The sequence below is a fragment of the Chroicocephalus ridibundus genome, chromosome Z, assembly GCF_963924245.1.
Source record: "Chroicocephalus ridibundus chromosome Z, bChrRid1.1, whole genome shotgun sequence".
Lineage (NCBI taxonomy): Eukaryota > Metazoa > Chordata > Aves > Charadriiformes > Laridae > Chroicocephalus > Chroicocephalus ridibundus.
In genome coordinates, this window is record NC_086316.1 from 11,297,063 (window position 1) to 11,314,597 (window position 17,535).

General features: G+C 36.1%; 1 protein-coding gene across 2 annotated transcripts in view; it reads right to left on the reverse strand.

The window, feature by feature from the left end:
• Positions 1–318: 318 nt before the first annotated feature.
• The window catches only part of UGCG (UDP-glucose ceramide glucosyltransferase), a 30,007-nt gene continuing 12,790 nt past the window's right edge, over positions 319–17,535 (reverse strand). Inside the window, exons 1-9 of one of the 2 annotated variants that reach the window (XM_063320338.1) lie at positions 13,635–15,092; positions 12,309–12,450; positions 8,972–9,074; positions 7,962–8,063; positions 7,464–7,576; positions 5,415–5,593; positions 4,900–4,986; positions 4,319–4,508; positions 319–2,797 (exon numbers count right to left, since the gene is read on the reverse strand). In XM_063320338.1, the coding sequence (XP_063176408.1) occupies positions 2,627–2,797; positions 4,319–4,508; positions 4,900–4,986; positions 5,415–5,593; positions 7,464–7,576; positions 7,962–8,063; positions 8,972–9,074; positions 12,309–12,450; positions 13,635–13,639 (1,092 nt within the window). In that variant the 5' untranslated portion in view covers positions 13,640–15,092 and the 3' untranslated portion in view covers positions 319–2,626. Of the gene's footprint in view, positions 2,798–4,318; positions 4,509–4,899; positions 4,987–5,414; positions 5,594–7,463; positions 7,577–7,961; positions 8,064–8,971; positions 9,075–12,308; positions 12,451–13,634; positions 15,093–17,535 lie in introns of those variants that run through there. The other variant, XM_063320337.1, reaches the window with a different exon arrangement.

Here is a 17,535-nt window from a genome sequence, read left to right on the forward strand (position 1 = left end):
AAATCTGAATCTAGGCTGACTAGTTACAAAACATAGGGAACTGTCTGTTCAGTTGTGAGGATTTTATACACAGAAGTTATTCTAAAACATTAGGGATAACTCAAGATCAGATTTAGGCAAATGTGAGTTAGTTTCTGCGGAATAAGAAAAATGCAAAACAGATGGCCCAGGTGTAGAAAAAACTCAAAAGAAAGGCACATGTATTTATGGCTGGGAAGATTAATGAGAAGTCAAATCTACCAAAACTGCCATAAACACTTAAAGATGTCATGTTGTGGCATCATTGAACAAAAGGAAAAAGCCTGTATTCCAAACAGATTGTATTCAAAATTTATTTTTAAATAAAAGAAAAAACAAGACAATGATTTTAAATAAACATGGTATATTCTACACATCTGTAGATCAACACAGCTTTACATTAGCCATTTTTAACCTTTAGAAGTTCTGTTGCAGCATCTTCTTCAACATTTGAGATAGTGTTGGTTTCCACTTCATAATCAACCGAACAATACCCAAATGAAACTATTTGCTTAAGTGAAGCTTTATTTTTCATGACCAAAAATGGCTCTAATACAAAAGCACCTGTTAAACAATTATCCCCACCTAATTTTTTTTTTAAAATGAAGTCTGTTCAGCCTTTTTTTTTGGTTCTGTTCCATTGCCTGCATAGAAATCAGCATAAAGCTAAGTTGCAAGCTAAGCTTCACTTTAGCAGTGCAATGAATGGCATCAAACTTCATGAAACAAAAGATACAAACATTGTCAGCAAAATTCAACTATGTAAAAACAATATGAAAGTCAGAATGTTTTTGTGGGTCACAACTAGACTAGCTTTCAGTGTGCAACCTTCCTCAGGGAAAAGTGCTTTTTTTTCCCCCGATTCACATGAAAAGAATGAAGCATGCATCAAAAGCCTTTGTTCATACAGAAATGCCCATTAAAAGAGTTCCATGGTAACATAAGGCAAAAAGATATTAAGATGGATGAAGCATTTTGGCCCAGAGTATGTTTTATGACATACATACACATTACATTTGTGTAGCATATGACAGGTAAGGGATTGGCTCAGTAAGGTAAAAGTGTCCATTTTTATAAATACATGTCATTATTGCTAATATGCTACACATTATCATCCAACTTCTAAAGCTGCTTTGTTGGCATTACTTTTATAATTAGCAGCTCACATTCATGGTGTAAATATGCTATTCCATATGAAGAACAGTAAAGCAGCATAAATACAATTATGAAAACAAAAGGCTTATGCAACATCCCTCTCTAGCTTTGCTGTGGTTTTTTTTTAATTAAAAAGTGTTCAAAGAAAACAAGTCCAGTTCACCACAAATCAGGAAGTCTCACAATGAGGTTGGAAACCAAGCTACGGGGAGCAGGGTGGGGGGCAGGGGGAAAACACGGCATGCATTATAATCTAGTCCTTTTAGTCATACCACTGGAATACAAAAGTCCAATTAAAAGCTAGACTAACAGTAGAAGGCAAAAAGCCAAGAGTAGACTTAGTTTGATATTTAAATTAAGATTAAAATTTTAATCAGTAACAGCAAACTCACCCGGCCCTTTAGTATATTCACAATATTTACTGCAATTGAATACTTAATTATGACTAGTATAGGTATGTATGTGTGTTCACTTTAAAAAGATATTAAATACCTGCATCATGAAATTACATTCTTAAAACATTGTGTAAGAAAATAGCTCATGTGTGAAATGTTTCTGAAATGTATTTCTGCTCCCTTCTACCCCCTACTATGTCACACACACAAACACACACCCCTCACCAAAGCATTCACTCACAGGGGAAAAACAAATACCCCTTAAAAAAGAATGGAAATATTGAAGGGGACCAGCTTGGCTAGTTACAGCACAGTGCTTAACAAGGTTCAAGACAGAACCAGATCAGAGTTGGCCAAAAGATGCCCACAAAACATGCCTGACCAGTAATTCCTTCCAACTCATTCTATCAAACTCAGTCCACTTTTGGTTCATTGCAATGACTGAAGTATTTCATATATACATATAAACACAAGACTCCAGCTTTACTTTAGTTTTTTTTTTTTTTTGCAAAGCATTTTTACCTTCCCATTCATTTTGTTCTGCAGCAACTACAAGAGGTAGGCATAAAGCATTTAGGAGCTTCTTTCCCAAGGTCCTGTTACTAGCTCAATTTAGTGGGATAAAACAGAAATCAGCTGTACTTACGTGTTTTCACTAGGTACAGCCTTTTACAATCCAGCTGGAAAATAGCTATATGAACCCTGGATTTGCTAGGCTAGCACACCATGGAGTAAGAAGCTGTTCATATCCAGGAGGATACTTTTTTTTTTTTCTTTTAAAAGTGTTTACTGCAGAGCATTCCTATAGAATGTAGATGTCAGGACCAATTCTCTCCATTTCTATTTGTACATAGGAGCAAAGTACCATTTGGCCAAGACTACAGATGTATTTTCACAGATGCAAGTGCCATGCAAAAATAACTTAAAGAACAGATACCAAAACATAAAAGTAGTAAAACTACTGAAGGTAGATTCTTCTCAAAAGTATTTCTATAAACAATTTATAATACTTTTCTTTCCCCCTTCTCTTTCTGACATTCACAGTTACAAAGCTGTGGCTATACATCAAGAATTTCTTCTGCAGTGCCTCCGCAACGTAATCTGTAGCGTCCCGTTCTCCAGCTAATAGTGGGGTCCCACAAAGCAGACAGGAAAATATATATAGTCATGGATTCTCTGATGAACCAAGCTACTGCATAATCAAGTTTTGAAAAACACAGAGCACCACCCTAGAATGTAAAGAACAAGTATTTAAATGTACTGATTATTCAAAAGGAATTTCACTGATTATTCAAAAGGAATTTCACTGATTATTCAAAAGGAATTTCACTGATTATTCAAAAGGAATTTCACTGATTATTCAAAAGGAATTTCACTGATTATTCAAAAGGAATTTCACTGATTATTCAAAAGGAATTTCACTGATTATTCAAAAGGAATTTCACTGATTATTCAAAAGGAATTTCACTGATTATTCAAAAGGAATTTCACTGCAATTTAAAACGTGTTACAGATAAACTATTTTAAAGCTTATTATACGGATTTACATATCAATAGCATATTTTCTTTATAAGCAAGCCAACATTTTGCTGCTCAAGAGATGATTACCCATATTAAAGATGAAGAGATTGGCAGAATGGCCCAGGTGGTTTGAAAGGAGACTTTTATGTAGAGCAAAAGGCAATGAGAAGTGTGACAATTTCACTGTTTTCTTTTTGAAGCTTTGTAAAACTGCATTCAAGCAAACATTGGGGTTTTGTCACAGACCCCAAGAACAGCAGCATCTAGAAACAAACACTCCTGCACATTCACAGAGGACTGAAAATCAAATAAATAAGTCTTTGGCCTATTGCATAGGAAAAGTGGGACTGAAAAAAAGCTTACAGCCTCTCAATATTTTCTGCTCCTTTAAGAATTTCTAGCTACATGCAGAGCTGAAAGTCTAAAAGGCTTCAGGAGAGGAAGAGTAGGCACACTGTTAAAGCTGACCTTCTGGAGTCCTACAGAATCAACACAAGGCCAAGTTTTTGGTGGGTTTTTTTTTTATTATTTCCAGTATGTGTTAAGACTAACAAAAGTACTTCTCAGTATGATGAGTACTATTTGAAAAATTTGAGTATCCAAGTAATTATGGATCAGATCTGGATGGAATACAGTCACAGCGAAAAGTAACCTAAATAGGTCCTACAGCATCAGAATAACAAACGCTGTTCTGATTTGTGACATCTTTGTATACTAAAAGTTTGACCCCAGCTTCTAGTGATGGGAAGATTTTATTTTTAGAAGTAGGCTATAGCTGTCTTGTAACTCCATTATTACAAAAATAGAGTGAAAAGTGTACTTAAGAGTACATATACACCTCAATAAATACAATACAAAGTGAAAACTAAGATAAAGAACAAACCATAAAATCCTACAAAGCTGCTGTTCTTGTACAGTTAAAAACCTTAAAATTTCCAGATACGCCTACGTAGAGCAGACTGGAAATGCTAAGATTAAGGGGACAGATATAAAAACTTCAAAAGCCTAGGGCAGAGGCAGGTGCATATAGAAAACAAAATTACAACTATGCACACTTACTCTTTTTTGCACTACTATAACTGAAGCTTGAAGACTGAGAAGTAACAAGATTTGATCTGTTATTTCCTTGATTCAATAGAATTATTTGATGGTTATAATTAGGCTTAGCTTTTTTCTGAAATAAATGGCACTAGTAACTTTAATAATGCCAAAGAAATGAAGCTACATACCTGAACTCCTTTTAGTTGAATGTAGTCAAATATAAACCATGCCAGGCAGTGACACATGAAAAATACCATTATATCCCATCTAAACACATGATGAGCTGCCCAGCCAATAACTAGACTGGCAACAAAGCACTCTGAGATTGGCTCACAAATTATCGTGGCAGGCAACATGTTAATTCTCAGTTTGGCCCACCTAGAAAAGACAAACAAATCAGTTCTGACTATGCATTATTATGTTCTCCTCCCCCACCTCATCAAATGATGAGCCATCATGGTCTTTTCTGACAACATTAGTTTAATCTCACTTAATTTACATCCCCAAATAAAATATTGCAAAAATGCTCCCTTAGCATTTAAAAGGTACTAAGGGGAGGATTTTTTTGGAGTTTTTTTAATATCAGTCATACTTCCATGGAAAGTCAGTGCCTCTCTCCCAACAATAAGAAGCAGCTGTGCATTGGAACTTTAGCATTCTGGACATTAGATCAAATTAACTCGGAAAATTCCCTCTCATTATCAGGTTATCCGCATCAGAAGCGGATGACAGGAATGAGTGGGAAAGGAAGGAAAGATTAGAATTCTACCTGATCATTCTGGATTGAAACTGAGAAATTGAATATGAACCAGAGTTTTGCATTGCAACTTGTGTGGCCATCGCAAATTTCCAGCCCCTGAAAGATTAATTTGTTATTAGAAAAAAAAGTGCAAATAAGAGATACAAAAAACAGTTACAGAACAAACACCCAAGATTTTCATTAGGCTTGAAAAGTTTCTTTGGCATATCTGCCATATTATTACAGTGGGTATATGCAAAAAAATTAGTGTGCTTATCAAGTCTCTTCATTGAAAAAGAGCACATACCTTTTGAATAATACCTAAAACAAGTTCTCAAACTTTTTTCTAAAGGAATTGACAATGATATAGCTTAATTATTTCTAAAAAACTACCACACAATAGTCTTTTAGCACATCATAAGCATAGTTGTTATATACATGTGAAGCTGACCTGAACACCTATACTTATTAGTATCTACTATGTGTTTAAAACAAAAGATTTAAACTGCACTTAAAGCAATAAGTTTACTTCAGAGTCATCTTACCGGTCAGCTATAGCTTTGGCCATAAAGTAATCTTCAGCAATATATTGTGCAAAAGCTATCAGTCCTCCTGCTTGGTCCAAGACATCCTTCCTCATCAAGCATGACATTCCTGTCACACACTTAAAGCCAGTTAAGTTGGCTGAAATATATGACCTTGGATGTGAAGTTCCAAAATAAACCTGCCAAAACAAGATAAGGCTTTTAAAACTCTACATGTATTTATGTAAGTACTACTCACTGGCAACTTTTTCTCCAACAATGCTTGGAGGAAAAAAGAGAGCTAGACATGGCGAGTTATGACAGTGTCTTTGGAAAGATCTTTACCACCAATCTAAGAAACCTAGCCTACAACCAAATCTGAGAAACCTAGTAGTGATATTGGCTGTGTTCTTATACATCTTTAAGTGGGTTTTAAATCCACATATTAAACTACTGTATTTCCTGTGGTATTTAATTTCTAATTTATTGAGGTTGTTCTCAGGGAATATATATATTAAGAATCCATTAAGGAACTTACTAATCACTATGATTAATATATATTATTTGGTGATAGCGGACAGATATGCTGTCTCCTTCCTCTTGGAAAGATTAACCACATTACTGCATACATGTTTTTATAAACTTCCTGTATGGTTGTATAGAAGCAGAATAATTTTGTTTATTTAATGTACTTGCAAACACAAATAGTAAAGAAAAACTCAGATTGTGAGACAGTCTTTTTATAAAACCCAGTAACTTTAACTAGAAGTTACCTATAAAGAGAGTGTGAAAATGAATGCTAGTGCCTCTCACTGCTGTTCTTCCTATTGATGGCCTTCACACTGGTCTTAACTAATATTCATTCAAGAAGAGGCATGCTCACCTTGCAGTATACTGGATCTGGGAGCAAAAAGCTCTGCCAGGAATATAGAAGCATAAGCTGTAATTCTTGCTACTTTAGCACATAGCAGTACTAAGAGCTTTGTGCTATACCTCCTTGCTCTTCTCTTCTAAGAGGAAATTCAGACTGTCACAAAAGTCACATGAGCTGCGCTGTCTCCATGCAATGAAGGAATACTGAATTTCACTGCACTTTCATCTCTCACATTTCTGCCTTTGACACACATTAGCCAGCCTTGGGGCCAAAATGCCTTATACATGCGAAATTAGAATAAAAGATAGTTGATTAATTTACATGCCTTGAGACACAAGGAACATGCAAGAAAACTCAACCTCTTCGTTCTACAAAAGAGAACTTACTGACAAAAAAAAGGGGAGAATAGGACAGAATGAGTGGTGTGAAGATGGTGGATAGGAATCAACGGTTCACTTTCTCTTCCAAAACAAGTGTTAGGAGACATGAAATAGCACTATAGAAGAACAAGGGTCAGAGTGAACAAGGTGGTGGTTCCTCTAACAGATAATAGATCTGTGGAACTTCCTGGTAAAGATAGTTATAGATGTTCAAAATCTATATGGACTCAAAGAAAGAACAGAAAAGTTCAAGTAAGAAATCTGTTCTTACTAGAATACTAATATATGGAGTATTAGTAAATATACAAGTCTACTTCCTGCTCAGGAAGACTTTCATCTGAAAACTGCAGAAAGCTGAGACAGTATTACAGGAAAACAGGATATAAGCCTTGCTTGTGTTATGCTCTCCTCAAGGGCTCTGCTTATAACCCCTGCTGGAAAAAAGATACTGTGTGAACTTGACTTTGCTCTGATTTGTCATGGCCATTTCTGTGTTCCTTTTCAGATATCAAAATAGAACTAATGGCCCTTTCTGACAAGCACTAGGAAGAGTTCTTCAGTTTTAAAAATTTTCAAAATAAAATCCATCATTATCATCCTGTATTCTTTATTGTTGGTATTGTAAACTTAAATATTGAGTCCATGTTCAGAGCACCACAGTAGAATTTTTGAGCATTTAAAAGTTATCCTAGATAGTCTGAAGTGTGACTGCAGCTGAAAATAAACATTTCTTCACTCAAAAAGTGCAAGAGGCACGATACAACTTTTAGTCAGCAGGGTCCTGCAAAAAAGCCAAACCAACAACATTGCACTCACTTGTTCAAGGGTAGCAGCAAAACCCTGTCTGTCTGCAACATAGGGAAGCCCATGGACCAAGCCTACTTTTTCAGTCATTTGATTGGCCATATCTGTCAGTGTGTCTGGCGTTACTATGTGACAAATGAAAAAAAAGACAGTTCATTGAGCAATTCTGTCATTATCAGACTCCCATATAGAGACACTAATTCTCATTATATTACCAATAACAAGAGCACACATACTTTGATGCACAGTATTTTGGAGGAACGAAGTTTCAGAAAAAATAACAACAGTAATTTTCAATAACAAATACAATGTAAACAGTTTCACTGTTTCTTTTTAAATGGTGTTTTCATCTTTAAATAGATATTAAACATTTTTATACTAGGAAAGTATTTTTTCCAGATTTATACTTTCATTTCTACTTTTATTCTCAGTCAAAATAATCCCCTACAACTGCTTGCCTACAGGGGGTAAGAGCAATATAACAGTCAGCACATTACAACACACACCTACCTCTGATTCCACTATCACAAATCCATATGAGATCATATTTGGCAACTTCATAGCCAGGCATTAAGTTGTTAATCTTGGGGTTGATGCCAACCTTCTTGCCACCTAAAAAATACAAACATCATCAAATAATGTATGGGGTTTTTCTCAGAATTCAGACTCAGTACCCAAAATATTTAGAGATACTAACTGAAGAACAGTAAGTGTTTACACATCAATTCTTACAGTCCACTTTTATGAAAAGGATTTCAATTTTAATCTTTCTTTCACGTCTGTATTTTACATCTTACTACAGTTATGCAGATAATTATGAAGGAAAAAGTACTCAAATGCTTCCTCAAAATGGCAGGGTAACAAGGTTAACATAATTAAAAGGATAATAGAGCTACAAAGTTCATTACTATATTCCGTAAGGTAAATATTCTCTACCTCTTAAGACTGCTGATTATGATCATTATATTCTACAGTAGTTTTAGCAGAAAAATGAAGAAGGGGCAGAATAAAGTCAGACACATTCTTTTGCTTCCAACTGACAGACATGGTCCAGTTTGTTTCATTTCAAAGAAAAAAATTACATTCTAGTACCTAACCCTAACATCCCTTCCCTCCTCTAATTCAAATGTAAAGTGAAGAAAGAGCCCTACAGTCTAAGCTGATGAAAAAGGATTGTTGCAGGACCTCAAGCTCAAATACAGCCACAACTCCAAGTCACTTCCTGCACATTTAGGTTAGTACCAAGACAGGATTTAAACTGCTGTTTCAGCTTTAGTCAGAAAGAGTTGTGGGGGTTCCATAAATCATTATTCCTAGAGGTTTTTTTGGACTGATGTCACAGATTGCGACTACAAACACTTATTTACCCCAAACTGACAATTAAGCTATAGAACCAACATGGGCTGAACGAGACAACTATTTATTTTAGAATACTGTATATGGACGTAAAAACGTTTTACTGTATAAGACCTAAAAGCGTTTTACAATTAAGTGTCCCACCTTTGAGTTGTACTGCTTACCTATGAACAATCTAGCATCAACATTCGGGTATTTGCCAAGGAGCTTTTTGCACACATCAATAGCTGGATCATCATGATCTTGTACACAGAGTAGCACTTCATACTAGTAAAAACAAAAAGTATACACACACTTATATGTATTTACACACACTTAATATCAATATGGTCTAGGGAATAAAGCTTAATAACATACCAAACTGAAAAAACCTGTTACAGAATTAACAATAAGAACAAAGGGATTGTTTTACAGCTAAATAAGATTTCTTTAATGTACAACCAAGTACTTGTGAAAAAAAGAACCAAGCCTGTATCCCAATACACTCTTGTACCAAGGAACAACAGTCTTGGTATCAGAAGGGTTTCTATTAGGCATGAAGCAAGACATTGTGGTATACAAGGTAAAGTTGGTATTTCCACTTCCATTTTTGTTCACACAGGAATCTTAAATCCAATCTTATTGTCAAGGAAGTTACAGCACACAAAATAAAGGAATGTTATGACTTGACTGCATACCTCTGAACTACACCTTCCTTTCCTTTACTTTGTGGATGCATATGCAGAACAGAGTTGGAAGACAACCCACACACCACTATATGTACACTTCATTGTGTAATAAAGCTGAGCTCAGGAACATGTATATGCATACTTAATGTACATGTATTTTCCTCATTAATAAAATAACAGCTAAAAATGAACAAGAGGTAACGGAAATCTATAGCTGTTTCAGTGATCAAGCTACATGCTTGTTACACACAAGCTACAGACAGTGGGTGAGAAAATAGCGTTTTAAGAATTCACTCAACATTTTGAAACAGCTTTACGAGCTTTGATGGAGCTATCTCTGCTTCTGCACTAACAACAAATTCCTTGGATACTCCTTACTTGATATAACCTTCCTCATTAAGTTAAACAAATACATTCTTTTAAGAAAAAAGGTACTTTTAAACACAAAAGACCTCAACGACTCTAATTGCATACAGAATATTTTGGAAACTCAAAATCATTAACCACTAAATAGGAGTTGGTAAGACTTGGTCTAGCACTATAAACTATCAGACAAACACATCTCTACCTCTCAGAATGCAAACTCAAAGTCAATTTGCCTAAAGAGCAACCTGTATTCGATTCCTATAATTTCACCTGCATAGAAAACGGAATCTAAAGGGTGAGAGACCTGTCTCATTAAGCAGACAGATTCTCCCACCGCAACAGAAAAATCCTGACAGCAAGACCACCATTGACATTGCCAACTAAAGAAATTAGTTCTTTATTGCTCATTCAATTGAATAGGTAAGAGAACAACTATTTTTGCTAGCAATTAAATAACTAATCTTCAATCCACAGTTGCAATGACACTTCTATATCCAGATTCTCTAAGAAATTCAACCAGAAATAATGAAAAATCTTTGGCATACCAGTACTTGAAAACAGAAAAATTCACAGTAAACAGCCTTTGTATGTGGTAACGAAGTAAAGAACTACAAAATGTATGACTAAAGAAGAAATACAAAGATGCTTATCTACATAAACATTAAAATCACACTCATTTGGACTTAACATGAATAGAAAGATTTACGCCAAAAATCACGATAAGCATAGTAGGTAAAAACTGTTCACTGATAAAATTACTAGATTTAAATCATGCAGTTTAGAAGCTGCACAAGTGGCTTCTATGCCAGAAAAGATTATTTCACATATGGGGTATCACAGAAGAGTATCAGAGACTCAGCATCACTGCAGGTTAAACTCAGCTTCACTGCAACAAGTTTAAGATTATTCTTTTCTAATAATTTTCCCCTGGACAGCTGACCTTTGAATACCAGGCAATAGTGCTGTTCTAATTTGTGGTGTAATGTCAATCTCTTAAATCAAGTATTTTTGTAGTTATCATACAGATGTGTTTTCAAACAGTTTGGGGATCTTGTTTGTACCATATAATCTGTGCCCCAGTAAACTGAAGCATTCTTATACCCATTTTCACGGTCCTTGGGAAAAATATGATTGCTGCTATTGTTATCTGAAATTCAGATTGGTGCGGAATGTCAACATTTTAAGATTGCCACCCACATGTATAAATTATCAGAAATATGGGTTAAGACTATCTCTCATAAAGCAAGATCCAGCATAACTGTTTTTCTGAATTCTCAAACAAATTGTATTTGCAGTCGAACATTTTAACTGCATAATGTTTTGATGCTTATTATAGTCATAAAATAGCTTAAGATATCGTTGCGGCTTCTTTGCACTGTTTGCAATACTGGCATACACAGCATGCCTCAAAGTATGCTTTAAACTTATCTTAGCCACTCTTAATCTTTATTGCAATTTTTTTTTTGAGTCAGAAGGATTCAAATGTTCATGCCTGAAACTTTCCAAAAAGCCCCAAGCTTCATTACAGAAAAACTATTCAACTTCTAATAAGTTCCAAATGGTGGGGTTTTTTTGTTTGTTTTACCCTGCCTACTTAGTAGTAAATTTAAAGCTCTCAGTCAGAATACACAAAGGAAGCTTGCTGTACAGCTTACATGTACCTTTGACCTTTTACAACTGAAGTAGTAGTGTCAGAAGCAGTTTCAACAAGAATTGAGAAAAGAGTTTTCATTAAAAATTAATTACAAGTTTTAGAATTCAGGAGATACACAGTAGAAAGTGTAGTCCTTCTTCCATCCACAGAAGCATACACCAAGTAACAACTGATGCAGCAAGCATTTACATATTTCTCCTTTAAGTTGTAAGCTCCTTACAGCAAGGACAGCATCTGACACACTTATCACTTATATTACAAAGTCAAACAGTGTTCAACAGCAAATGTAAGCTTTTATTAACTATTTGTTTCCCAACACCACTAAGTCACTTGGAGACTATCCTACCTACCAACAACCGGTGAGGTACACCACTTCATCTTTAAGTAATTCTTGTTAGATAAGCCATCAGTAAAAACCACCAGCAAGTTTCACGCTATCAGTTAAGTGTTCCCTTTCAGAGAATTTCTTATAGAGATGTAGTTAATTAGGAGAGTGTCTGGCCCCTCAAATGATCTTTTCTAGATTGAATGGTTTCATACTGCTATAAACACCACAATACAGGAATAAGGACTTAAAAAATCTTAGTGTAAAGTATTTTGCATCCCTAAGCCTTGGTCATGTTCTTTTACAGAAAGCTTTTTTAAAAGGAGTAAATTTTGTTTGCATCATGTAAAATGGGTAATTATGCATTTGCTGTGGAAGGAAGAACAACCCAAGACATAATCAAGTTGCTTACTTCTAGCCCAAGCTCCTGATATGACTTTTGGAAGCATGGTAGGAAAAAAAAAAGACAGACTAAATAGTATACATACTTTTGGATAATCCAGTTCAAAGAAGGTTTCTAAGTTGTTGATCAGGTTAGGATCCACACCTTTTAATGGCTTAAGTAGTGAAACACCAGGAAGTTTGCTATATGGCTGTTTGTCTGTGGCCTTCTTATTGAGGTGGAGGCGTCTGCAAGGAAAAATAACATATACAACCACATAAAGAAAATATGCTAGAGAATTCCATTCAAATTACATTTAGAACTAAGAAGGTTTGGGAGTTAAAATTCCTGCAAAAAAAATAGTTTTGGTTGTAGAAACAACAGCTGTTTTTATATCTGACAGATGATGTGTCAGAGACAATGCCTAACAAAATGTTAGAATTGTATGTAGATTAAATTCATCCTTATTCAACTTACTAGACATTTCAGATTAATGCATTTCACACTACATATTTTGAACAACAAGAGTACCACTTTTCAAACTGCACAGAAGAGGTTTTTCTGTCTTCCTCCATAGCATTAAAATTCACAGAATTATAAGAGCATAATCAGAAAAAAACAATTTACTGTTAACAAGGCAAAAAAAGAAAAGGGTCAGATGATTTTTCCAGCACTACATTATGCAAAACTTACAGCAAGCTGAAAGCACAGGGGAAACAGTTGATCCTACTCATCAATTTGTTAACAAATATCTCCAAGAAAAGGATAAGGATCAATCAGCTATAGTATAAAAATCCTAGAAATTGGACATCAGGCTGGGCCAGAAGCATAGATAAACTGAGAATACAATTCCAAACAGTCACTAGTATTTCAGCAATGAATACACAAAGTAAATTGGCAATCATGTCACAACTCACTAGCATGAATGTTAATCCTACACTCCTGTGTAAATGAATGCAAAATCAAATTCTGAAAGCTTGATGGGCCAGTATAGAATCAAGCTTGCATCAAGTAAATATGTATATAATTTAAGTAACTGGAGAAAAAGTATTTGCTGAAACTTAAAATTTGCAAGTTGGTGTATATACTGCATATTGTAGTTCTCTAACATGCACACTAGTCAGATTGAAAGAATATTTTGTTACAGCATGTACCTAACTATCAATTCTTAATTTAAAAACTTTCACACTTTAAAATTTACAAGATGCTGCCTCAAAAAAAACACAAATGGGAATAGGGTTGCTTCATGGATTGCTTCATCTTGGTTAAATGGTAAAAAAAATAATAATCAAGTTCCTAGGAAGCGTGCTCCTGAAAAATGTGCCAGACCAAGTGAAATTACTGAACTAATGAAGGAGCTCCATTAAGAGATTCCTTTCGTTCTCTAGAGTTATTTTTTCCTGAAATAGGACAGTGACATCACATTTGTTACCTCATCAGTCCCACTCCCAGCACACTCCTTTCAGGCAGGTTTGCAGCGGGACACCAGGGGCATAACACTGTTACAGAAAATAAAAAATGGACTCACTAAAAAAACAGGAGGACAAAGCAGATGATGTCCTTGTAGTGTTATTGAGTCCAAGCCTGGGCACTGCAGAGGTAAGCCGAAACAGTCTTGCTGAGCAATTAATAACCAAGGGACAGTCAGACAAAGAAATAAAAACAATAATTCAGATAGCTACCACAGGAAGATTCCCCTTACCAATTTTCACAGACATAACAGCAAACAAGGGCTTTTTGTGCCAATAAGAAGGTAGAGTCTCAAGAACGTACCTTTGACTGGGAGGAGCAAAAGGTAGATAATGCAAAGAAAAAAAAAAGTACTCCATTTAAAGCTGCCTGTAGCAATGCCTTGCACAGAGCCAAAAGCCTTGATGAGCAGGAAATAAGAGAAGGAAGTGGCAGAATAAATGGAAAGAGGTAAAGGGAGAAAGGATGAAGACAGACTTCAGGCAGGACTGTGATAAAGAATAAGCACCAAGTGAGAACTGCAGAATCTTGCAAGGCATCCTATTACAAACCATGCTGACACATAGGATTATGCAGGTGATTGAATTACATAAGGAAAAGCCTACACATGGTGTAAGAGAGGGAAACCTTGTAAAACATGCAAATGAGCCCTGCAGCATTTTCAGGAGCTATTCAGCTATGAAGCACCATACACGGAGTATAGCTCAGTATGGTAAGACTGTCTCTAGCATGCTATCTTAAAAATAAGACTCCTGTTCATGTTCTATTCATAACACTGCACAAAAGTGGCAGCCTGCCATCCTGAAAGTACTGTGGTGTTGTGACACTAAGGTAAAGCAATTTCCATGCCAGTAATTGCAATGCTCTGTTACAGTCTATGGAGCAAGAGGCAAATTTACAGTAAACCTGATCATTTTACACTGAGAAGCGCTATTTGTGAAGTGGCAAATTCTGAAGAATTAAAAAAATTACAATTGAAAACCTACCATCACCAGAGAAACAGACTAACCATTATAAAAAAAACAAGTTACAATATTCAAATTAAGGGTAACACATAACAGGGAAGTCAAAACAATAGACTAAATTTAAACAACATTAACATTGCTGATGCAGGTACCTTCTAGATGAAGCTGTGTGTTACAGAGCATGAACCAAAGTCTCCTTAGTAGAAGTACGATGAAGCAGTAAGTTGGTATTTTTGAGCACTAGCTTGTGCTTATGGTGATTTTTTTTTCTACCTCTGCCTAACACAGTAAGCCACAGAAAAACACTACACCAAGGAATGCATAACAACTTGCAACTTTGAAACAGATGCTGTCACAGCACTATTAATAGGCACTTTCAGATCCTGTGTGTGAAAGACCAGTAGCCACGTTATCTTTAAGCACTTTTGCACCTGCATATATTAAATGGATCAGCCTGAAATCCCTAGGTAGTGAAACTGAAATTCCTTCTGAGCTGTCTGGTGCTGGTGTACATGGGTGAGGAAAGAAAAAGCAGCAGGATGCATAATAGTATCAGGAGCTATAGTTCAACTATCCTCTATCATGTAAGAGGCATCTGCAAAAGTTTCTCAAACTTGGTTCCTTACCATGATATGAACCCACAGAAGTAACTGTAATCTAGATTTCTCCTCTCAGAGGTAAAAAAGTATTTCCAAAGACAAAATCCCGCTACTGAGTTATCACTGCCCAATACGCTACATCATGAACTCTTGCTAACCTGTATCAAGTTAAGCAATAAAACTTTTTTTTTTTTTAAGGTCAAGACTACACTTCCTCCTTTCATCTCATCAAGGGCAAGAGATTATTCCACCAAAAAGATTGCTACAGTAAGCAGACCCCTGGGTCTCCCAGCTGATATAGTAACACGTGCCTTTTAAAAGCAGACAAAAAAACCTAAACATTCTTTATTCACTCATTTCAACATTCCCTCAGCAGCTACTTTACTTAGAGGATTATCCTATTAGGGGTAGGTAAATAATTCTTGATCAAAAATTTGTAACAGATACTTAGATATTGCAAGACAGCAGTAACGATGCAGAAAGCACCAGAGACTATGGTTCCACCGGCCATGAAGATAAGCTAGCAGATATTACTTCTGAAAGGGACAGTTTTCCTGCTTCTGAATTTACATACTCCCCCCAGCTTCCCCAGTTCTTTTTCATGTTAGTGAGCTGAACCACCTCACACAGATGTTTGTGGTGCTATGGAGTAACAGACAGATCTCACCTTGAACAGGAGGAATAAAATGTAAGATTATCCTGCTTCTTTTGGCAACAAGAAGGTAAAAAGGATGAGCTCCCCATATCTTCCTTACTTTTTATACATATCTTGTGTTAAAACATTTCCAAAAGTCAGTTCCTTTATGCACAGAAGAAAAAATGAAATTTGCTAAGAATACACCACATCAGTCAGTGCATTAAACACAACTGAAAGAAAGATTGGAAGAGTTCAAAAAGTATTACAGACAATTCCTAAATTCATGAAAGGGTTAGCAGCAGCCTTACTTCACAAAGACTAATATTAGGCCACTTGAAATCCTACCACCTTAATGTAATGGTATAAAGACAATTACCCATAAGGCGGCATACATAACTACCAAATGAATTAAAACTTATTTTTTCAAAAGCAACTTTTTATGCCATCATCTGACCGTTTTACAAGTAAGTAATCAAGAACACTTTTTTATGTAGAGATTGTCCTTTTATATATAAAAATAATTACAATAAGTCACACATATAAATAAAAATCTAATTCCATCTATTGCAGTCGTGAATTCAAGACAGCATTTGGCTTGGGAGCTATAGTACAAGTTTTTGCCTGCCTGCGAAGGCAGGAGGGAAGGGGTTTGCACGAGCAGCCTTTGTCATAGCCCTGGTCCACCCCACCAGGAAGCAAAACAAGACACTTGGGTGTGGAGGCAGAGAGATGCACAAGAGGACTCTCTGCAATGACACAACTAAGCCTGAATAACACACTATTATCAAGTACTTCTTTCTCATACTGCTCTACACAGATTTGAGTACACAGGCATGCTACTGTGCAGTAAGAGGCCTACTACACTATTTCTCCTTTTTAGGGACCTCATAGACTTCAGATAGATTTAAAAATTGCAAACCAGATCAAACCAACCAACATCTCCTGTGGCCACAGGCCTCCTAGCAAATGGACAGAATTATTCTTAAATCAAGAACTGAACACCTTCATCTTGTTTTCAGCCTTTTTCTTCCCTACAGTGGAGCTACATAACATAGCTGAACGAGTTCAACTACAGGCTACTGCTCAGAGGCACTCCCTCTTTCGTCCTTCCCCCTCTTTTTCTGGGATGTGCTGTACTCTTAGCGGTGCTGACATTTGTCTAATCCCGCAGTGACCTAGTTGACATACTTAAACCACCACATAACTATAACCCCATATGTAATGTTAGCATTTTGTCAGTTTATCTTAGCAAGTATACAGTTTGAAAGGATGATCATAGAAGCTTCATGGTTGGAAAGGACCTTTGAGATCAAGTCCAACCACACACACACCAAAAAAAAACACACACAAACAAACAGCCTACAATCTCTGCCACTAGAGCATGCCCTGAAGTGCCAAATCTAGACGTTTCTTAAATACTTCTAGGGATGGTGACTCAAGCACCTCCCTGGGCAGGCTGTTCCAGTGCCTGACCACTCTTTCAGTAAAGTAATTCTTCCTAATATCTAATCTAACCCCCCCCCATTTTCCTTTTCTGTGCTGCCACCAACACCAGCCAAACAAGACATTGTGCCAGTAATCAATGCCCATACAATCCTGCTTCAACTCACTAAACAGAAAGTTAAATCTGGCTTCTTTCCTCCCACTTCAGGTTGCCTTCTG